The sequence below is a fragment of the Molossus molossus genome, unplaced genomic scaffold (genome assembly GCF_014108415.1).
Source record: "Molossus molossus isolate mMolMol1 unplaced genomic scaffold, mMolMol1.p scaffold_m16_p_1, whole genome shotgun sequence".
Taxonomy (NCBI): domain Eukaryota; kingdom Metazoa; phylum Chordata; class Mammalia; order Chiroptera; family Molossidae; genus Molossus; species Molossus molossus.
In genome coordinates, this window is record NW_023425344.1 from 77737169 (window position 1) to 77762011 (window position 24843).

Here is a 24843-nt window from a genome sequence, read left to right on the forward strand (position 1 = left end):
TCATTTTAGTTCAAAATTTCCCAAGGTTGATATGAGGCAACTCCTGACCAACTTTTTGTTTCTTTTTTAATCTTTATTGTTGAATGTATTACAGATGTTCCTCATTTTTCCCCCATTGACCCCCTCCTCCCCACTTCCATCCCCTTCCGCCTTTTCCCACACTGTTGTCTGTGTCCATTGGTTATGCATATATGCATATAAGTTCTTCGGTTTATTTCTTCCCATCCCCAATCCCCCTTCCCTTTGAGGTTTGTCAGTCTAGCAACCAATTTGTACTTCTTAATCCCTTCACCTTTTTCACCCATTCCTCCATCCCTGCTTCCATCTGGCAAACAAACAAATGTTCTCTGTATCTATGAGAATGTTTCTGTTCTGCTTGTTCATTTTGTTTATAGATTCAATTGTTGATAGCTATGTATTCGTTGTCATTTTGTTTATTCATATTTCTTATCTTTTTCTTCAAGAAGACTCTTCAACATTTCATATAATAATGGTTTGGTGGTGATGAACTCCTTTAGCTTTTCCTTGTCTGAAAAACTATATGGCCATCGATTCTAAATGACAGCTTTGCAGGATAGAGTAATCTTGGTTGTAGGTTCTTGCTTTTCATCACTCTGAATATTTTTTGCCACTCCCTTCTGGCCTGCAAAGTTTCTTTTGAGAAATCAGCTGACGGTCTAATGGGAACTCCCTTGTAGTAACTAACTGCTTTTCTCTTGCTGCTTTTATGATTCTCTCTTTGTCTTGAACCTTTTGCATTTTGTTGATGATGTGTCTTGGTGTGGGCCTCTTGGGGTTTATCTTGTTTTGGACTCTCTGTGCTTCCTGAACGTGTATGTCTGTTTCCTTCACCAAGTTGGGGGAATTTTTCTGCCATTGTTGTTTCAAATAGGTTTTTGATTTCTCATTCTCTCTCTTCTTTTTCTGGCACCCCCAAGATGCGAATGTTGGTACGCTTGAAGTTGTCCCGGAAGCTCCTTACACTCTCCTAATTTTTTTGGATTCTTTTTTCTTTTTGCTCTTCTGATGGGTGTTTTTTGCTTCATTAGATTCCAAATCGATGGTTTGCTGCTTGGCTTTACCCACTCTATTGAATCTGTGTAAATTATTCTTTATTTCAGTTAGAGCCTTCTTCATTTCTGACTGTGCATCCTTCATTTCTGACTGGTCCTTTTTTATGCTCTTGAGGTCCTCACTAAGTTCGCTGAGGTTCTCACTAAGTTCATTGAGCATCCTTATAAGCAGTATTTTGAACTCAGCATCTGTTAGGTTGCTTATCTCCATTTTACTTAGTTCTTTTCCTGGGGTTTTGTTCTGTTCTTTCATTTGGGACCTGTTTCTTTGTCTCCTCATTTTGGCTGCCTCCCTGTGTTTGTTTCTGTGTATTACTTAATGAGAGGTATGGGGCTAGCTGAGACTAGATGCTGCTTGTTTGAAAGAATTTAGGAAAACCTGAAGCAGGATCCAAGACAGGCCAATCCTATGGTTAAACAACTGGCAACAACTTGGGTGGGCCTGAAGTTGGGTGGGGCAGGGCCTCAGGGAATCACCAGGGTGGGGCAACCAGTGTGAGCCAGGTTGCTGGACATGGCAGCTGTCTTCTGCCCCAGGGAAGGGCTCACCAAAGGAACAAAGGCCTCTGACAGCACGTCTGTCCTGGAGAAAGCTCCCTCTCCAGCCCTCGTTCCAGTGCGAAACAGCTCAGTTCTTCCCTGTATGTCTCTGGTGCCCCTCGAGCTGCCTCCCCTCCAAGCTTAGAGGAAGTGAGTCCGATAAGTCTGTGTCCGGGCTCCAGCCTCCTCAGCCTCCCTGAGCCTCAGTTCCACTGGTTTTTCCAGCCAGAAGTTATGGGGACTTCTCTTCCTGGCACTGGAACCCTGAGTGGGGCACCTGGTGTGGGACAGGGACTCCTCAGTCCTCAGGGAGGACCTTCCCAGCCGAGGTGTCCTCCTGATTTTTATCCGCCACACGTGGGTGTGAGACCAGCCCATCCGCCTCTGCCCCTCCTACCAGTTTCGATGTGCTGCTGCTTTAATTCCGTAGTTGTAGGACTTCCATTCTGCTTGATTCCAGGCAGTTTTGAATGATGGTTTGTTCTATAGTTTAGTTGTAACTTTGATGTGGTTGTGGGAGGACATGATGCCACATTTACCTATGCTGCCATCTTGACCCAAAGTCCCAACTTTTTATCATTTAGGAAAATTGCAATATTATCAGCTTTCTGCAAATTAGGCATTTACAAGAAATCAGTTTCTCAGTCCTTGTGTTTGGTTTTCCTGATGGCACATGCATGAGATTTTTCATTTTATATCCTCCGATTCCACTTTAGATAAAAATTCTTTCACACTAATAAAATAAGAAAAAAAAGAATTGAAGTACTTATGCGGGAAAAAAGTGCAAAGAAGTATATATATTAAGACTGCAAAATCAATTAGCACTACATGATGGAATTTAACTGGCTTAATTTTCTTGGTGTTAATCTGTAGTTTCTACTTCTATAAAAAAGGATGCATTCTTTTTTGTCTGTTATATAAGACAAATATTTGAGAGACAATTATTTAACAGGTTATTCTAAATTGCTTAAGACAGGAAAGGAAAGTATAAGAGGGTTTTAGACAGAATAATGTTGAGGACAAACAAAATCTTTTGTATTTGGGAAGAGTAGAGATAAGCAAAACCCTTGAACACTCTTTGAAAGTCCAACATCAGGAAATTGGGCATGTTAAGTCTATCTGAGGGCCATAATTTTTTCTTTTTTTTTAAATTTAAAACTTTGAACTTTTTGATAGACACTCTTAAGAAAATAAAAATAAGAGATAGATTAAAAGAAAATATTTGAAATCATGTATTTGATAAACAATTTGTATCTAGATTGTATAAAGAATTGTCAAAGGTTAATAAGAAGAAAAGAAATTATCAAGGTTTTTTTAATTGGTAAAATTTGAACAGATCCTACACCAAAGAAGATATATAGATGGCAAATAAGCACATGAAAAAATGGTCAGCATCATTAGTTATAAGAAAATTACAAATTAAAACCCCAGTGAGATACTACTATATTTCTAATAGAATCCTTAAACCAGATACCATGAGTTGCTGCAGTGTAGCAGGGGAGAGAACTATTTTTTTAATGATTGGTGATGGATCTTTTAGCTAATACAATGGGAAAATATATATGTTGATTCAAAGCATATATGACAAAAATAATTATAAATTATAAATCTTAAAAAAAAAAAAGACTAAAATGAAAATATCTGGCTATACCAAGTGTTGGTGAGAATTCTGAGAAACTGGGAGCTTTCATATGGTGATGATGGGAATGTAAAATGGTACAGCCACTTGGGAATAGTTTGGCAATTTCTTAAAAAGTTAAACATATATTATTTCACTCCTTGGTAGTTATAAGAGAAATGAAAGCATGAGTCACACAAAGACCTATAGAAACTTTCATAACCTCAAACTGGAAACAAATCAAATCTTCATCAACAGGTAATAAACAAATGGTGATACAGTGATAAAATGGAACACCATATCAAAGCCCTGGAAAGAGGCAAGGCTAGTTGATAAAAGGAGCTGGGACTGGGAATCAGGAGTCCTGATTCTTCCATTGTCTGTGGACTCAGATAAACAAGTTCACTTCTGTGGACCTCATCTTAGTAACCAGAAGATCCAGGACTTAATGCCTCCAAGACTCTGTTGGCATTTCTCAGCTTGCCCCCTCTTGGGCTCTGGCAGAGGGAGGGCAGACTGGACTGGAACTGTGTGGGGACACTCGAGATTTGGAGGGCGCTCAGAGCTTTCGCTGAGTTGCGGCCACACAGAACCATGGTCATCTTACTCCTTCCCAGAGTTCTGGGGAGAGGCAGCGGCCTCTCCCTCCCATAATTTTTTCTGAACCTAATTATCTTCCCTTTAATCTGTAGATGGTGGCCACAGGAGTCTGTCGGTCAGATGACCATGTTGTTAGTGGAGCCATAGTCTCACCTCTTCCTGTGATCATAGGCCATGAGGCTGCCGGCATTGTGGAGAGCATTGGAGAAGGGGTGACTACAGTAAAGCCAGGTACAGAATTCACACCTGCAGAGTGTACTTCTGTTCAGGACTCAAAGTCACCCAGCCTGGATGATGAAATTAAAGCAACGAGAGATGAAAGACCTTGCCGACGGTTGCGGCAGAGCTAGGACTTGAACAGAGATCTCTTCCTGCTTGCTATGGTGGAGAGAGCTGGGGTGAAAAGTAAAGGTGTCATTTATTATTAATTTATTTCTAAGTGAAGGAAATACTAAGAGCTGAAACTCAAACCAGGCCATTTATTTTAATATTTTCTGTTCATAGGATAATTATTTGGTAATGGAGGAGGTCAAACCTACTGGTGAAAGTGATTTGTTTTAGAATTAAACATAATTTTTATTTTTAATCATCTATTCTACCTAGCTACAAAACCCATTAAAATGGTTGAGCCATAATATTTAATAGATAAACTTTATATGGAAATGATGGCATGAACATTTTGTATTTATTCGCCTGGTTTGAATTTCAGCTCTTAGTATTTCCTTTACTTAGAAATAAATTAATAATAAATGACACCTTTACTTTTCAACCCAGCTCTCTCTATCATAGCAGGAAAAAGAATTATTTTTGTCTCATTTTTTGTTATTTAAAAAAAAAAAACACAACAAAACCTAAAATTTTAAAAGTAGGCACTCATTTTACAGTAAAAATAAGCATTCACTTTGGAAAGCCAAGAAATGGTTGTTAAAATTCTCATTTTTACTGTATCCCAATCTATCACAAAAGACTGGCTCTCCCCAACATCTAGTGAAACTATGTATACTTGTAGTGAAAATATTTAAAGTTTACTTATTAAGGATTAAATGAGATACATATAAAACCACCAAGAGAAAGGGCACAGAAAAAAGATAACCATTAATGCAATGAAAATATTTTAAAATCCATGTTGTTTCCCACATTTACATTTCTTCCTTGTCAATCTTTAGGCACATACAAACCCAAACCAATCACAATCCTGCCAGGCAATGACCAATGACATCGTGGTGACTGGATCCTATTTCTTAGAGACTATTCAAAGACAACTGCCTCTAATACATACCCGAAAGCTTTAAGTTCTTGTTCTATTAATTCCTCAGTAGAAATTTAGTAAGAATTTGTTTTTTCCTCTCCAGGTGATAAAGTCATCCCACTCTTTACTCCCCAATGTGGAAAATGCAGTGTTTGTAAACACCCAGAAGGCAACTTCTGCTTGAAAAATGAGTAAGTTTCCATTACTCTCCTTACACAGCCATTGAATTTGCATATCAGTTATGCTCCTGTCTCAAGCCCTTGTGTGTTTGTGTGTTGCACTGGCTAGTCTGAGCATGCCTCGGGGGACCATGCAGGATGGTACCACCAGGTTCACCTGCAGAGGGAAGCCCATCAACCACTTCCTTGGCACCAGTACCTTCTCTCAGTACACAGTAGTGGATGAGATCGCAGTGGCCAAAATTGATGCAGCCTCACCACTAGAGAAAGTCTGTCTCATTGGCTGTGGATTCACTACTGGTTATGGATCTGCAGTCAAAGTTGCCAAGGTAAGAATGACAATGGATAATAAAACCAGTTGCACTCAGACTGGCAGAAATCAAAAGGAAAGCAATTTCTTACAAGAATCAGAGATGATTCTTCATCGATTTACTGGTAGCTATCGTTCTCCACCCCCCACCCCGATACCACAATAACGCTGATATACTCCATAGTATTTAGGGTGTGGATTCTGAGTAGAAAAATGCCCTAAGGAAAAATTAAGAGCATAACCTAGAAAATTTATCTGTTCATAACAAGTGAAAAAGTTGTTGGTAATTAGTGAAGAAAAAAGTGAAGACGCCATTTTCAATCATTATTTCTCTCTCTCTCTCTCTCTCTCTCTCTCTCTCTCTCTCTCTCTATATATATATATATATATATATATATGATTACTAAATTTTAAAGCTAGGACCTCATTTAGTCATTCCTTCTATGGTGAGTCAGTGCAAACACGCACCAGGCACAGTCAGTTCTGCTAGGTCCTGAGGCAGCAAAAGTAAATGAGACGAGAGAGTTGCCTTTGAGGAGCCGCTAGTCCATGGGTCCTCTACTCCCAGAATTAGGATCAGTAGATTCCAAAGCCTTACCTGATACACCTCCAGCCCAATCTTCGCCATCCTATCTGCTCTGTGGAACCCTCTGAGGAAGGCAAGGGAGTGTCAGTGATGTAGTACGCATTTATCCCAATCATTAGGGGCTCTTACTGCTGCATCTCCTCCCCTGCCGTGAACACACAAACACACCCTCAGAGGTAGTAGATTTGAAGGAGAAATTCTTTAAAGGCCTCTCTTCCCAAAAGGTTGAAAATTTAGTAGGCCCGTGTAGATAATGCTATTTGCCTAAAAATCTTATGGCTGCGGCTAGCATGTCTTTCTCAAAACTCCTAAATAACCTTTCTCTGCCTCACAGCTAATTTCTGCTCTAATTATACCAGTCATGACTACTGACAGTTAATAAATCGTAAACCATAATATATCATTATCTGCATTTTAAAATCACAATTACAAACCTCACATTTTTTTTGAGTAAAGTAAAAAGTGATATTGTACCCCAGAGAATGACTGATACTTGGGACAGAAGGAATATTTTACCCACACTAAAGGCTGACTCCTAGTGCTGACCAGGTATATTAAGCAGTCCCTAGAGAATTTCAACAACTGAAAGCATGTGTTTTTCAAATTTCTGTGAGACTAACACTAAGTCCCTTGTGCAAGTGCATCATCTGTTTGAGCAGATGGTCGAACTGAGCTACACACAGAGCAGAAGCTGAGAGCACTCATGATAATGAATTTCATGCATTATTAAAATATAGGCCAACTTTTTATTGCATGATTGTTCATTGTTGTATTTTAAACAGCAAGGATAAAGACCCACTAACATCACGTTGCTCTCAAGTTGGATTATTTTAAAGTTTCCAGTTAAATTTCTCCTGTTGTTGGGTTTGGCTTTAAGCTGAAAATAACCTTTCTCTGCCTCACAGCTAATTTCTGCTCTAATTATACCGGTCATGACTACTGACAGTTAATAAAACAAGGAGTTAATCTATGGGGGTTTGATTATGTTGTTTTTTGTCTGCTGGAATAACCTTTTCCCACTTATTTCGTTTCCCCAAAATTGCTTTTGCGTATTACTGAAGCCTGTCAATGGATTTCAGCCATTAGCTTCTTCAAGATGGGAGTCCTTGGCATTTCAAGCTCAGAGATCATCCAGGCCACTGGCTCCCAGTCTGGGCTTCTCACAGGAGTCACCTAGGAACTGGGTCCCACCTGCAGAGATTCTGATGTAACTGGTTATGGGCTGTGACCTGAGCACTGAGAGGTTTTTTTTGTTTGTTTGTTTGTTTTTGTGTTTTGCATTAAGAGGTTTTAAAGCTCCCAGGTGAGTCTAATGTCTAGTAAATTTTGAAACCATTTGTCTAGTTCAAATCCCTCAATTTAAACATGAATCAGCTGAAGCCAAAACAAGTTTTGACAGCAGGTTGGACATAAGAGTCGGAATAGTCCTAATAACAGATAAAGCATGGCACTGTACATAGCTTAGGCACTTTCCAGCTATCATTACTTAATCCACTTTTGCATTTGCTAAAACACAGGTGACGCCAGGCTCCACCTGTGCAGTGTTTGGCCTCGGAGGGGTCGGCCTGTCTGTTGTCATGGGCTGTAAAGCGGCCGGAGCAGCCAGGATCATCGGGGTGGATATCAACAAAGACAAATTTGAGAAGGCAAAGGAATTGGGTGCCACTGAGTGCATCAGCCCACAGGACTTCAAGAAACCCATCCATGAGGTGCTGAAGGAAATGAGCGGTGGAGGTGTGGATTTTTCATTTGAAGTCATTGGTAGGCTTGACACTATGGTAAGTACCATGAAATGCCTTGAAATATGTGTTTCTGCATTCTGGAGTAGGTGTTTAGGCAGTGGAATATAAATATTATATATATACAGAATATTTTTCAAACTCTGAATGGTGATTTTTCATCTCCTATTTGATACCTGGATTATTTATTATTATAAGAAACGTTTCATTTCATCAGCTAATCAAACATAGCTCAAGTAGCATTTCCCCTTTAGAATATTGAGCCATTTAAAATTTACTTTGCTAATTTTTAGTGAAAGTATTCAAAATCAAGTAAATATAAATAATACAAATTCTGTTCTTATATTTGCAAGTTTTATTTTTCAGTATTTCCCTCACGTTTTTTAACAAAATGGCTTAATAATGTTAATGTTTTAACGAATTCTGTTTTTTTCCTACATCATAATTTGGTCAAAAGAAATAATGAACTATTTGCCCTAACTGGTTTGGCTCAGCAGTTAGAGCATCAACCCGTGTACCAAAGGGTCATGGGTTCGATTCCAGTCAGGGGCATGTACTTGGGTTGCAGATCCCTAGCCCCTGTTGGGACCATGAGGGAGGCAACCAATCGATGTTTCTTTCTCACATCAATGTTTCTCTCTCTCTCTTTCCCTTCCTTCCTCCCTCCCTCCCTTCCACTCTATCTAAAAATCAATAGAAAAATATCCTTGGGTGAGGATTAACAAAATAACTAATTAACTAACTAACTAGATAAAAGAAATAATGATCAATTTAAGGCAAGTATCATTTTATTAACGAAAACATGTTCCATTTTACCACAGCATATAGCACAGTGCCTGGCACACATATTAAGCACCCAAATCTATGTGTTAGACTGAATACTTTTAAAAAGTCAACAGATTTTTCCACCAAAAACATGTAAGAAGTATATATCTCTTGCTATGGATTACATGAGATAACACATGTAAACTACTTAACACAGTACTACTTGTCAAATGGTAAGTTCTTAAAAAAATTAGCTGGTGTTACTGATAGGAAATATTGTTTCCAGTAATGCAGTGCTTATATCATCTATACAATATATATATCACTTTCAAATAATTGCTAACATTATCAATTACCATGGGGAAGACATCTCTAGCTATATTTCTTTTAGTTTCTCATGTGGAATTGGATTGTTACTTTATTTGAAGATAGCAAATGTCTGATAGCCACATGTTGCAAAGGTATGTGGTTTTCCAAACATCATAATCCAGGGGTCTGGGCCTGGAGTGGTTCTGCCTAGGGCCCACCAGTAGTGTGTAAATTCTTGACTTTGCGTAGGAAAGATTTCACAGCAGGAGTCCAGGTGATTTTGAGAGTTTGTTTGTTAAAGCTGAGGACAGTGAAACAAACAAAGGGCTTAAGGTAGAAGAAGCAACAGGAGAAAGTTAGAGAAAAATGGGGCCCTGGAGACAAGTTCAGGGGTTAACCCTGGGATGAGCTCCCACTGCCCACTGCTCCCCTGCTTGCAAGTCTCATGGGCTCCCTTAGAACAGTAAAGATACAAGGCGTGGACATGCTCTAGCAAGAAAGAGCCCTGGCTCCTTTGCCTTGAGGCTTTTTTCTTTCTTTGGCCAAGGGAATGCTAGAGAAGTTGTTGATTCAACAAAATGTGGGTATAGAGGGGTCAGGGGTTATTTTATGGTTAGTTTCATTTTGAAAGAACATTATCAGGAGCATCATTGAAGAGGAACCGGGACTGAGGCCATTCTGTCCCAGGATGGTCTGGAATGTGTAAACCATTTGCTCCTTAGTGTCCTTAGTTGGAGAAGATAAAACCTTGTGATTCATTAGCTGTAAATTGCTCAGATTGTTTAACCTTGTTTAATTAATTATATTGTCTCAGTTTCCCTTATTCCACTTGTCAAGGAATTTCTCTAGCTTCTTACTATCCTGCCACAAAAGGACTAGTCATTATATATTACTGAGAGATCCTGAAAACATTTTCTACTACAGACATATTTAAAACCCTGACTGGAGGAAGAAGGCTTTCTTTTGAAGTTCCAGAATAATGGGTATAGTTTAAAGTGAAATCAATATACATTTTTGGGAGGTAAAGGCACATTTAAAACATGTTCATTTTAGCCCGGCCGGTGTGGCTCAGTGGTTGAGTGTCGGTCCATGCACCAAGAGGTCACTGGTTCAATTCTCAGTCAGGGCACATGCCCAGGTTGGTGGGCCAAATCCCCAATGGGGAGCATGCAGAAGGTGGCCAATCAATGTTCTCTCTCATCGATGTTTCTATCTCTCTCTCTCCCTCTCTTTCTTATATCAATAAAGAAAAAAAAATTAAAAACTATAATGAGATAACACCTCATCACTTCTGTTAGAATGGCTGTTATCCAAAGATCAAGAAATGATGTTGGCAAGGATGTGGAGACAAGGCAACTCTTGTGCACTGTTGGTGAGGATGTAAATTGGTTCAACCATTATGAAAAGCAGTATTTAGGGTCCTTAAAAAATAAAAAATTGAACTACCTTATTATCTAGCAATCCACTGCTAGATATATATCTAAAGGAAATGAAATCACTACCTTGAATAGATATCAGCACCCCTATGTTTACTGCAGCAGTATTCACAATTGCCAAGATATGAAAACAACCCAAGTTCTATCAACTGATGAATGAATAAAGAAATGGTGATGTGTATATGGTGAAATATTAATCAGCCATATAAAAGGAAATTATCCACTTGCAACAACATATACAAATCTGGGGACATCATGCTAAGTAAAACAAGCCAGACATAGACAGACAAATACTTTATGATCTCCCTTATATGTGAAATCCAATAAAGTTGAAGTCTTAGAACCACTGAGGACAATGGTGGTGTCATGGCTGAGGAAATGGGGAGATGTTGGTAAAAGGGTACAAACTTTCAGTTAAAAGATGAGCAAATTCTAAGGATATAATGTACAGCATAGTGATTATAGTCAATAATATTGTATTCTACACTTCATGTTTGCTAAAGGAATAGATATTAAGTGTTTTCATTAAAAAAAAGAAAATGGTAACCATGTGAGGCAATGGATGTGTCAACTTGACTGTGGTAATCATTTTATATTGCATATGAATATTAAATCATCACATTGTACATCCTAAAAAAATCACATTGTATAACCTAAATTTATACAATTTTATTTGCTAATTATACCTCAGCAAAGCTGGAAAAAAAATGCAGAAATCAGAACAAAGGTCCATATTATAAATGAACAGTATAGGGAACTATTAAAAAAGGAGACCATATCAAGTGGAAAGAGACAAATTGTGATGATATAATTGACCATACATCTTGTGCACCATCAAAACACCGGGTTTAAAGTATTAAGTTCAAAATACCTTGTTAATAACCAAATAAAAAATGAATTAGCCAACTCATTGATTATCCGAGAGTCATGTAATGACAAAACATTACTTATATTTGAGGAATCAGACTTTAAATAGATATGTTTGTAATGATGTTTGCTTCTTCATTACTTTATAAGGAAGAATTAAGTGTACACAAAATTCATTCACCCATGTCTCATTCAAAAAGTATTTTCTGGGCATTTCCCAAAGCCACAGCACTATCCTAGGCGTAACGGGGAATGAAGAAGCCAAAAACATAATCTCTTTCCTCCACATGTTCACAATCTAGCTAAATCAATATTACATGTTCACAATCTAGCTAAATCAATATTACTGTGTATTATGAGTAAGGACTATCAGAGAGCCCACTTTAATGATGCAAAATATTAATTTTATTCCAGGTGGCTGCCTTGGCATGCTGTCAAGACTCATATGGCATAAGCGTCATTGTAGGAGTACCCCCTGATTCCCAAAATCTCTCCATGAACCCTATGTTGCTATTGAGTGGACGTACCTGGAAAGGAGCAGTGTTTGGTGGTATGTATTTAGGCTTGAGGGCTGAATTCTTATTAACTTCAGGATTTCTTCCCTTTATCAAGTGCCAATGCCAGGTTTTAAAAAGCATCATGGTTAAACTAAATTAAAAGTTCTTTGTATCTGTAGGCTCCAAATCAACTAGATGTAGAACTACTGTACAAGTTCCCAAGGTAAATTTACCTGGTGTCTCCATAAACGAGGGTTTTTTAGCACCACTTCTTTTTATACATGTGACCAGAAAATTCATAGCAATAATTCACGTCTGCTCTTGTTACCCAAATTTAGACAGTTACACACTTTGCTCCTTGACTTCAGGGACAACCATTCATACTATAATTTCTCTGTGAGAGAGCAAATAACTAAGGACCTTGTTTATCTAGGCACATTTTTTTAAGTAAAAGAAAAAGTTTAACAACTGCAAGAGGATATTGAAGCACTCTGTCTCTTATTAACCTCAGTAATAGTAGTCTGAGTGGTAGTAAATAGTAGTAGAACTTTCATTATAATTCTATTCAGAAAGTTTCCTCTCCAATCATTTTACCCCTGGCTAACAATGATGTCATTTTCTTTTCAGGCTTTAAGAGTAAAGATTCTGTCCCCAAACTTGTGGCCGATTTTATGGCTAAGAAATTTCCATTGGATCCATTAATAACCCATGTTTTACCTTTTGAAAAAATAAATGAAGGATTTGACCTGCTTCGCTCTGGAAAGAGGTAGATTTTAAGTTTTCTTTTATAGTGGGGATTTGGTTAACAGAGAAAAAAGTGAAAGTATGAGAAAAACATTGGAGTGCCTTGGTTTTCCATTACTAGTTCAGTCTTTGAATGTAGAACATTTAAGATCATATTGTGAGAAGCTAGGAAGAGTTGTTTTGCATTTCCTGTTCTGCTGAAATGAAATTACGTATGTTGGTTACAGTGAATCTAAATAATCAAAGGCACTCGTTTTTATTTACAAGAGTATACTCACCCTTGCTAAGAAAAATAATCAGAGTAACACAGTCATAATCATAACATGGAGTCACTGCAGCCTCTGCCTGGCCACCTAAAAATGTTGACAATTAATAGCTGTAAATGGAGTGATGGAGCTACATTGGGGTTGTTTTCTATAGAGATATCACTATTATTTCTTTTAAAACACCGACTATTATTATTTCACTTTTTTTTGTTTACAAATAATTTTTCTCAAATAAAAATGGTTGTAAAGGGGAATGCTATTTTAAATGTTTAAGTCTTACATTTTTTTCAAAGCTTAGCAAAATAAGCCAATTATATTTCCTACCCCTAACATTTAACTTTTTCAACCACCTAAAAAGAATATGTCATTTGCATTTATAGATGAGGCACAACTAGTAATAGGCAGTTATCTCTAACTTCCATCTTCTAGTTCCATAGCCCATGCTTTTTCTATCTCATACTTTTTCTCATGAGGTTTTCAACTATAAGTTGAAAGTTTGATTATTTCTTAAGTACCCCCACACATAACATATTATGCTGGACACTTATTCTGATAAATATTATTGAAGAAGAAAAGAAACTAGCAGCACACAGTACCAGATTATGTCCTTTTTGGAAAGCAATTTGGTAATTTGTATCAGAAAAACAAAAATAATAATACTTAAATTCTTTGTCCCAGAAATTTTATTTCTGGGAATCTATTCTATAGAAATAATTAAATATGCAAACACATCTATTTAAGCATATTCATCTATTATCTATAATATCAAAAATTGGAAATATCCTAAAAGTTCAACGTTAAGGGGATGGCTTCAAATTCTAGTCATGTACTAAGCCATTCAAAAGAAATGATTTTGCACTGGCCAGCTTGGCTCAGCAGTTAGTGTGTTGGCCTGTGCACCAGAGAGACCTGGGTTTGGTTCCTACTAAGATCACATACCTCAGTTGCTGGCGCCAGTTGGGGTCCAGTGGGTGGCAACCAGTCGATGTGTCTCTCACATCAATGTTTCTCTCTCTGTCTTTCTTCCTCTTTCCCTCATGTTCTATCTGAAGATAAATGCAAAAATGTCCTCAGGTGAGGATAAAAAAAAAAAAGAAATGATTTCATTAAATTGGGACGTTCTCATGATATGATTTTAAGTTATAGAATATAAATATAAACTTACATATACAGTATGATCCCAAGTTCTCAACAAGCACAATAAAAAACATGCATGTGGCCCTGGCTGGTTTTGCTCAGTAGTTAGGGCATCAGCCTGTGGACCAATGAGTTGCGGGTTTGATTCTGTTCAAGGGCACGTACACCAGTTGCGTTTCGTCCCTGGCCCTGGTTGGGGTAGTGCAGAAGGCAACCAGTTGATGTGTCTCTCTCACATCAATATTTCTCTCTCTCCCTCTTTCTCCCTCCTTCCCTCCCACTCTACCTGAAGATAAATGGAAAAATATCTTCAGGTGAGGATTTAAAAGAAAAAAAAAATGTGCATGTGTCTAGAAAAAAGTTGGTCAAAATTCAAGAAAATATTAACACTGATCATCTCTAGGCTGTGAGATAACAGGTTATTTTTACTTTCTTTACACTATCCTTTAGCTTCTAAGTTATCTACATATTTTTCCACACACACACACATATATATATATATATATATATATATATATATATATGATATTTAAAGACATGAAGATCTTCTTTTTCTAAAAATATTTATCCATCAGAAGATGGTTTTGAGAAAGAACATGAGTTCCAATGTAAATGTTACATTTCTGATCTTCTCAAGAATGGAACATCTCTAAACACAAATCAATTTTATCTACTTTCCAAGACTACTTAAGCACACTGCTTTGTCAGAGCTCTATGAAACCTTCAACATGGTCTTAATTATTACATCATTGCTTCCTTCAGGCAAGTTACCTGTCATCTTGTAATTTGTGCAATTTTGTACTTGGGTTTAAATCCCAGAACTTCACACTAGATGTGTGACTTAGAGCAAGTTACAAATCTCTCTAAGCCTCAGCATATTTTATTTCTAAAATGGAAATAACATTGAAACCTGCCTCAAAGCATTGTCAAGGTGAGTTTAAATGATAAAAATGCACAAAAAAACATCTACGGAGTATGTGACAAATAGCAAGAACTTGTTGCCTATTGTTGTTTTGAATTCATTATTATGTCAGGCATATAGGCTCTCGAAAAGGTTTTTCGAGGATTCTAGTACGTAATAAAGCCTAAATGATAGTCACGTTCAGGATGTTATGTTTAAGTTTAAGGTTGGAGAAAACACAAGACTGAACCTGGAAAAGGTGAACTGCTCTTTGACTTGACTTGAGTGCCTAGGGATGGGAATGGAGTGGCAGGAAACACAGACAGCTGTTCACTGAGACGCATCAGATGCTCCTTGGACTGTCACATGGGAAGAGTCCATAAACATTAAAACAATTACATAAACATTAAAACAATCAATATCTTTTCTGTTTCAGTATCCGTACCGTCCTGACATTCTGAGACCATGCAAGTGCCTTCCCTTGTAGCAGTCTTCTGGCTCCTTCATCATTGGTCTTATCAGCCAAAGGCATTGATATTCTGTTCTTCAGAGATGCTGTCAATACATTACACCTGGGAGGTTTCCATGTGAAAACAAGAAACAAAAATTGTTGTGAAATCATTTTCCAAGCAAATGTTCAAAATCCAAGTGACAGTTAGATGAACATTCTGTTTAGCAGAGTAATTGAGTCCAATAAACATTTATTCTTAACCATTCTGCTTGTGTTGAATTGTTTCATCTTTCCCATCAAGGAAAAGTATTTCTTTTGACTTACACTTTTTGGATCTTTGCCTCCCTTAGTCACTGAAGCCCCGTGGGAGAGGTCCTCATTTTACTTGCCCCCAGCATACACATGATGGGCTCTTGTGCTTGAAGTCTCCAATTCTGCCTCTACTTCCACAGTCTGTATTCCCCTTTTTATGAAAAGTACCAAAGCCTGAAGGTGAAACTCATGCCTGCAAAAGGACACACTCAGACGTTTAAGGGAAGAAGGTCCAGAATGTCTAAATGCAGGAAACTTCTTAGGGAAATGTCACGCAGCACACATTTTTATATGATGCAGGGAAGTGTATTTATTGCTTTTATACCCTTTGCACTGAATATACAATTGTTCTTTTAAATAAAAACAATGTTATGCTGCCTGTGATAAATGTGAGGTTCAGATATTAAATGTGAAAACTGAACCATTTCTGGAAACATAATTTTAAAAAATCTGGATTTTTTACTCATGAAGTGTTTTATTGGTTAAACCACCTTAATTATTACAATTAATGGAAAATTATCATAAGCAATTAAAAAGTAATATGGTACCTTAAAGTGTAGAGATGAAGCAGATGTGGACACCACACATAAACTGGTAACAGAAATGGCACAAGCGTCTAAAGCAATACGTTTTCTAAGTAGATATACATATACAGATGTACACTTTGCAGTAATTATTTTCAACCTAGAATTTTTCTATTAACTACCATGCCTTAAATCAAGTCTATAACCTTGGAATTAGTTTAATTTCTTTAAATATGTGAAAGCCTATGGTACTGTTGTTAATGCTTTCCCACAATCGGAGAGATTTGCATTATGTAATGTGCAATTTGCAAGGTGTAATAAAAAGTTTATTCCTTTGAGGATTTTTAACTATCTCCAGAAGTGTATTTGTTTCCATGTCTATAATTTGTTTGGTTTTGTGGAAAGGACTCTAGACTTAGAGCAAGAGATCTCCCACTTTTGTGTGACCTCCTGTAAGTTACTCAACCTGTCTGAGTCCATTTCATTCTTTGTTTTAGAAAATTATTCTACCAACCCATTACAGCTTCAGAAAGATTAGATGAGATGATGCTAGTGAGAGGGATTTGTCAACTATGAAGTGCCGTGAAAATGTAGGGAATAGTATCATTGTTTTGTAGGAAGAAGGAGATATTGAGGGTCCAGGCAGCTTCAGAATGTTCCTATAAGAACATAACGGGACACTATGGGTCCATGCTGCTGGGTGCTCCAATGTCCTTATATTGGTGCTGATGATGTGGGACCCAGAGAAAAAGAAGATGGTACTAGATATCCATGCCACAATAGTGAGCATAAAGTTCTCCTGGTTGCGCGAAGGCCTGCATCCAGCTTCCTCTCTCCTTCTCCCAGGTTGTGGGGAGCAAGTGGAGAGCAGGATGTAGGGCATGTCAGTACTCTCACAAAGTGGCACAGTCCTTCTCCATGGGGTGTGTGGGGGCAGGTTGAGAGTGGGTGCTTTCTGCACCCAACACCGGCTCTCTGTATATATCAGCACTGGTGAGGAAGTAGACAACTGAACTCAACATATAAAAATGGAACCACAGAGTGGTTGGTATCCTGATAGGCCTGTAATGGCACATGGTCAAGGTATCTTGGTGGCCTCTAGCAATGAAAATTCTGACTCTAGAATCAAGAATATCCATATTTGCTAGTTGGTCTTCTTTTTAAAAATGGAACTGTGAATGTACGTGGCTTGCACTCACTTTTAGCCAGCTGCAAAAAGCTTAGTCAAAATGAAGAAAATTTTCAGTTTAAAGAATAAAACTTAAAAAAATTTTATATATTATTTTTTTGTTGCCGTTATTGATTTTAGAGAGAGAGGAAGTGTGAAGGAGAGAGAGAGAGAGAAACATCGATGAGAGAGAACATGGATTCATTGCCTCCTGCATGCCCCCCACTGGGGATCAGGCCCACGACCTGGGCATGTGCCCTGGCCAGGAATCAAACTGACCACCTCTTGGTGCATGGGTTGATACTCAACCACTGAGCCACACCAGCCGGACTAAAGAACAAAAATTTTATGTTGATGGTTTAACTGACAACTCTAATACAATGACTTAGCTCCTCCAGAAATACTAAATAAACAAAAAGCATTAATATAATTGAATGCTGCATTAACCCGTTGTCACTTTACAGATCACACAAGCTGCTCTAAGATGAGAAAGTCATTTTGACAGAATCACTCAAAAATTAATCAGAGGTTAAAGAGAGAGCAAGACTATATTTAGCAAATTACATTCTCAGATACCCGACTACTTAATTCTGTTAGCAAATGATTATTGAACAAATAACTTCAATACTTATTCTTTGAAAATTCTTAAGGAAGAATTTTACTGACATACATTAAATTCTATGTCTTTCAAATACTTAGCAATTTTCATGAAATGGGCCATTGCATAAGAAGAGAAACCAGTATTAGTGGGGCAAGAATAAAAGTAGAATTAGAGCGCTATAGTGGAGGCCAAACACTATTCTCACGAGAAAAATGGTCAGATGTGTGGACTCAGTTAGTGGCTTTCATTCAGATCCCATCTGCACAGCCCCCAAGAGAACACAGAAGTTGCTTAATTATTCACAAACAAAGTTAACCCAGGAGAAAAGATAACTTAAGAGAGAAAGCATCTGCTTTCCTTGTCCAGGCTTGCTCTTCGAAGTATCTGGTGTGTCAACAAAGAAGTCAATAGGTTTATTATGAGAAAGCAAGTTCAGCGAGATTGCCAAATAATACTTATCTACATATGCTGTTTATACACTACCACTCACTCACAAACAATCAGTGATTTTGGAGCTATCTAATTGCCTTAAGGGTGGGTCATCACTATAGTTTTGAAACAAAAAGAATTTTAGTTCACACTAAATTTAAATAATATTCCTCAGTTAATTTCATATTTCAGAGTGTAACAGTGAGGAATTGTAACCCATCTAACCATTCTTTTGACATTGTTTCTGTACATGCTGTCTCTGACTGGTATGTAGCTTATAGGTAAACAGCATGTTTATGTAAAAATCCTAAGAACTAACTTCAAAAGATACAGACTCTGACTTTCAGTTATCCCAGTTCTGGGAGATTTGCTGACCTTCAACCATTAAACCAGGATGACAAAGACCAGGATGAGGCAACCTGACCATCACTTGACCAGTTTTAAGATCCTTATTGGTATGGACTGTGCTGGTCTGCAGGTAGAGAACTTTTCAACTCCTTCCCCTTGATCTCTTTGTTTTACTTCCGCTCTCCCTCCTTATAAAAACCTCTGTCTCACTGAAATGTAGAGATGAGCTTTGTGACAAGAGTTTCCCATCTTCTCAGGTGTCCAGGAATTGAATAAACCTTTCCTTTTTCACAAGCATGTCTGTCTCACATGTTTGACTTTCATGGTAGCAGGCAACAGAAACTTGGTTCTGGTTACAAGAGTGCGTGGGAGACAGAGATTGGAAAATAACTGGATAACTGCTTCTTTTGAACTTGAATTCAAGCCTCATTAAATCATAAGTGAAAGAAAGCTGGAGTGAAGTAAATGTTATTAATGGAAGGAAATACTAAAGCATTTATTTTATATTTCCAAAATTTTCAAACTGTGATGAATAGCAGAAAAGATTTACAGCTGTTAGTGACCCTATATTTTTCATTTGCTTCCTTCCCCTCCTTCAGGGACATTCAGACAGAATGTTGAAGAACATGCTGGTTGACTTTTTGGTGTGAGCGAGACTTGAGGCTCTCTGGGCTCTTTTTCTCCATCTCTACAACAATTATGAAGAAAAATAAAGAAGTGAAAAAAGAATGGGAGAGGATAACAATTATATCCAAAACTAACACCTAACAGGAAAATTGTCAATGTTTAATTTGAATTCTGCATTCTGTCATTGCACTGATTGTTACCTATGAGGAAATATTTACAACTAAATTTAAAGGATGAAGACAGAGCTTGGAAGAAGGAAAATTGGGGGACAGCTTTGCAAACAGAGAGCTCAGCATGAAAGAGCAGAATGTGTTTAGGAAATTATATGCATTTAGTATTGCTGACCTAAAAACTTCACGATGGGAAATGTCTGGGCCAGGTAACTGTGATTCTTGAATTCCTCAAAAGAGCTCTGTGCAATGGGAGCTTCATTAAAATTTTCTGGGCAGATTGGTAAAGTGACCAGATTAACATATTAGAAGCTCATTCTTGCAGCCTTGGGAGGGAGCATTAGAGGTGAGGAGGGGAACAGAGCGAGGGGGGTTCAGTTATGTACAGACAAGAGAGAATTGAGCCCATTTTAGAGCAGTGTCTAAGGGGAAGGAGTTCATCAGAATGAGATATTCTTAGGAAGTGTAGGTGACTTGATACCAGGACTAAGGAAATGTGGGCCACAAGATAGAGAAAGAGAGAAATGAGGCTAATTGCAGTGTCTATTCTGACAACTGAGTGCGGACGGTAGGCCTTTTCATCAACTTGGGAGCTAAGAGTAGCATCAGGTATTTGTGTTGAAGATGGTTAAATTTGGCACTGGACTTGACAAGTTTGAAGTACTTCTAAGATGTTCAATTGGAGTTGTTTATACAAAGTCTGCAGCTAAGAATTAAATTCTGAGCTAAATATATAACTTGGGGGTTTATTCCCTTTTGATAATTCCCCACAGTGTAAGTCCTCTTTCCTAGCATTGAATTCTCCCCAAAACCTTACAAGATACAGAAGTGTGATTACGTTGCCCAGCCAGTGTGGTTCAGTGGTTAAGCGTTGGCCCATGCATCAAGAGGTCGCTGGTTCGATTCTAGGTCAGGGCACATGCCCAGGTTGTGGGCCAGATCCCCAGTTGGGGGCATGTTGGAGGCAGCCAATCAATGTTCTCTCTCATTGATGTTTCTATCTCTCTCTCTCTCTCTCTCCCTTCCTCTCTCTCTAAAATCAATGAAGAAAACAATTTTTTTAATGAAAAAAAAAAAAAGTGTAATTAAGGTATGCTAATGAAATACACTAATGAGAGACCACACTGGAGAACTGCATTTTGTCAGTAGAGGCAGGACATGGAGGATCGACTCTGCTGGTGTGGATCACATTGAGGGCAGACAGATTGTGGAGTTGGCGTCAGTGATTCTACTTGGCCAAAATATATAAACACAGAAGCTTTTGAGATAATGAGGAAGATAGCTTATATCAGATTAATCTGCTTGGCTGCGGGGTGTTTGCCGAATCCCTGGGCATAGATAACATTGCCCAGGCAGACAGTATAGGACATTAGGAGAAGAAATCAGAAGAAATTGAAGGAACATTTCAGTCTGGGAGAACATATCAACTCAGGGCCACAGGTAGAAGTGTGTGCACTACTCTCTGTGAATCCGTTGGTCGAGAACTGGGAGATACGATTGAACAGGCAGGGAGATGTCAGACTGTGGAGAGACCCTTCGTGATGGGCTTGGGCTCATTTCCTAAAGAAAAGGGCCAGTGAAGTTTTAGCAAATGTGCCGATCTGGAAAATTAATACAACAGTAGTAGGCGAGAGAGATTGAGGCGTGACAAGGGCACCAACTAGAAGAAAATTTCATGGGACATGAGTGAGATAGATGAGAAAGAGATCATGAGCGATAGATGTGAGAAATACCATAAAGGAAGGCCCATAGAGACTGAGTCTGTTGTGAGAGAGAAAAACCAAAGATGACCATAGGTTTGGAGATCAGGGGAGAGGTGAAAAGGAATAATCTCGTTTACATATAATAAGCATCAAAAAGAAATATATATATATATTTTTTAAAGAAAAGAAATGGGATGTCTTAGAAACATGGATTTTTGAGGTGGCAGAAGGCATTCTAAAGAGATCCAGTTAGCAGACACGAGCCTTGAGGTCTGGGATGATACGGGAGATGAGGTGATTATTTCAGGCAGAGATAAAGTAAAAATTATGAAAATAAAAATGACTTCAGAGAGGACTAGTATGGAGATATGTTTCCATCTTTGGGGTGACAGAAGGTTCTGTGAACAGGGGAGAGAAGGAGCTGCCGGAGGTGGCAGGAAGGGAGTGACTCTGGGTCAGGAAGTCCAGAGAATTGAGGAGAGTCCCCTTTACCTCTGGAAGCGACAATTCTACTAAACAGGGAGAGCGGGGGAGAAACAAATGACATCAACAAAGAAGCGCGAGAGCTGAGTGGTAAGGAAAAGAGGCGAGTGTGGAAAACTTTAAAAAATTGGACAAATAGACGAAAATAGCAGAAGCAACAGGGCTGAGAGGAAATTCTTTCTGGGGAGTAAATAAACATGCCAGTGGACAGTAGAGAAGAAACCAATGAAAAATTTTAAAAAGAGGAAGAATAGATTGAAGTGCCACAGGAGATAGATACAGAACAAAAGAGAGGGAGAAACCAGGATGTAGGAACATAGTGGTTTTTGAGAAAATGAGGAAGGATAATGAGAAACTAATTTATATGGGGTTGATCTTCCCCATAATTTATGCATATGGAAAATGGTTTCCAAATTCCACATAAACAATCTAGAAGGAAACTTTCAAAATATGATGTGTGGACTGGACATTACCGATAGTGGCCATCTTAGTAAATTCACCCTGCACTTTCATGGGCTCGCTGAATGTGAATAACTGTAAGTTGGTGTTTTGGACCATAAGATACTAACACATCTTGATTAAAAATTAGTAACTAAGACAATTGATTAGCATATTCATCATCAACCCATTCTACCTTCTGGATGTTTAATAGTGTGTTGCAATTTATACATAAGGAAAATAATGCCTCTTAGCGTAAAAGCACAAGATTTGGATTCTTTTGGCATCAATGGGGAAATGCTTCCTGCTGCCCCAGGCACAGCACCCTCACTGTAAGCCTTGCTAAGGGTGGTACCCATTTCAAACATGAGTCCAGAAAGGTAGATGAACAGATGAACAGGTGGGCAGGGGAATGCTGGGGGTCTGGATGTAGGTTTTAGATGTGGGGGAAAAGCTTACCTGTCCATTGGGAAGCCCAGTTGTAGCACGGCGGTGTAACCCACTGACCACCCCCCCACAGGAAGACTCGTGGAGACCCTAAGGGAAGACTCGCAATTTTCATTTGTCGGCTAGCATCAATCCTTATGAACTCCTGAATATTACAGATTTGTACAAAAGGGAGTGAAGTGTTTCACATAAACCAGAATGACTCCCAAGGAAGGGCTCTGCTTTACTCTGGTATGTACATAAACACACTGAGAGAGGGGGTTTACAGGCACACGGCCGCGTGCTCTGAGCAACACTGCACCCACACTAGCCCCGACATCTAGTGATGCGCTTTTTATGAGGTCCCTCAGGAAATATGTAAATCCCAGAACCATAGATAGCCTTTCTCCACACTGTAAGCATTTACATGAAATTCATCAGGAAATGACCATGATTCAAAGACGGAAATGTAACCCATAGTGAAAACAATAACTCAAACCACTGGAATACAGCTGAGCCAGATCATGTGTGTGTACCTCACTCTAAAAATCTAAAAAACTCACTTGTTCCCACCTCATAGGTGACTCACCTTTACTCTTTGTTATCCAGCTCATGTTATAAGCCTTTCAAGACTATGGGCAGGGAGTGCCACCCACCCAGTGTCCAAAGGGAAAGACTCGTGCGGTGTGCTTTGCCAGGATTGTGGATCCCAGGCTCCAGTGGTCAGTTCTGACGCTCGTGCCAGATCTTCCTTGAGCTGCTGCCCTGAGTGTGCTGCAAGTCTGCACGGATTCTCTCCCAAGGGCAGGAGAGGCTATATGAAAAAATAAGATGGAGTTTAAAAAGTAAAATGTGCAGATTCAATGGACTATTATCACCTTCATTTTATCTTGAGAATTTGATATATTTATTCCAGTCGTGTTACCATTGCTCAAAGTATGTCAGGAATTCTCTTTTAGCATTGCAATAGCAGCCTGTGACATCTGATTTTTAGACTTTAGTAACAGTGTAGATGAATAAGAGCATTCACTATACAGTAAAATTAAAAAGTCTGAATTTCAGTGAGTAGTTTGGATTCCAGTAACTATTTAGTTTGAATCCTAGCAACTAGTACAAATTAGCTTACCTCAGTTTTCTCATCTGTGTAATGGGATAATAAAAGCACCTATCTATAGCATTGTTGTGGTAATTAAATAAGACTGTTCATATAAAACACATATTCCCACCCCTGGATGTTCTTTGTCATATGACAAATCATATTCATGGTCTAAACCTGTTCCTATTCTCAAACCACTTCTACCTTGCTATCTTTCAGCATAGGGCTTTGGAAAGCTATATATAAAAAACATACTTCTTGCCAACAGAGATTTCGCAAAATTCTGATAGAGCCTTCTTGGCTCAAGCTGCCCATTATTATTTGATGAAGAAAACAAGTGTGATTAGCACTATATTTTTAGCACTATTCCTCTTTCCTTTTCCCCCATTCACCCCACCCCCACCCCCTTTACCTGCCTTAAACATCATTATACAACCTGGATCTGGGGCAGCCACCCTGGAACCAGTGATAACAATATGGGAAAGGCTAATGTGATTTCAGGAACAGTGATGCTGCGGAAGGCACGCAGGAAAACGCCCACCTCCAAATTCTGATTCTCTAGGAAGGAAAGAACTCCTAGGAGTTCAGTCCAGTCTGAGTTAGGTTTTCAGTTATTTGCTCTTGAATTCACATCTAATTAATATACTCCTTAGGTTTGCCTTAGACTTCCTAATCCCCACACCAAAATCTGAACTTGAGCCCCACTACCTAGCCCCTCCCTCATGGACACCTGCCAAACACGAAGCCATCCAGCACCCACTGCGTGGCACTCCGCCTGCACCTCGTAACTATTGATTAACAGCTGCCGTTGTTCTCATTGTGCATAACCTTTGATGAGAAAAACAAAGAGGAAAAAAAACACAAAACAAAATGCGCTATAAGACATTTCTGTGAGAGGCACCAAAGCTCCTTTACTGTGACAACAGCCACCCCACGGTAAGAACGTGGACGTGGAAAGACACGGCAGCGGAAGATGTCTCCTCCTCTGACTCCTAAACAGAGGAGAGTTCTACAGCTTCTAGGTCAAATGTTCACGTGTTGCCTTCCTTATAATCTTTACTCGTAGGTTAACGATTACGTTAACCTTTACTATAATGTTTCTTATGTTTAATATTGTATGAAATTATGTTCAACTTTTACTTGAATCTCTTACTACTAGATAACTGTCAAGGCCTGTGCCTTACGGTGCTAAGACTTGTTCTGTGTCTATTTCATTCCCCCAGCACCTGACACACTGCAGCCCACAGAGCA

General features: G+C 38.6%; 1 protein-coding gene across 1 annotated transcript in view; it reads left to right on the plus strand.

The window, feature by feature from the left end:
* Window positions 1–15521, plus strand: part of LOC118626106 (alcohol dehydrogenase E chain) — a 55116-nt gene extending 39595 nt beyond the window's left edge. Inside the window, exons 3-9 of the mRNA XM_036255441.1 lie at window positions 3924–4062; window positions 5184–5271; window positions 5369–5588; window positions 7673–7933; window positions 11686–11821; window positions 12396–12534; window positions 15253–15521. Of these exons, the coding sequence (XP_036111334.1) occupies window positions 3924–4062; window positions 5184–5271; window positions 5369–5588; window positions 7673–7933; window positions 11686–11821; window positions 12396–12534; window positions 15253–15277 (1008 nt within the window). The 3' untranslated portion in view covers window positions 15278–15521. The remainder of the gene's footprint in view (window positions 1–3923; window positions 4063–5183; window positions 5272–5368; window positions 5589–7672; window positions 7934–11685; window positions 11822–12395; window positions 12535–15252) is intronic.
* The last annotated feature ends 9322 nt before the right edge of the window (window positions 15522–24843 follow it).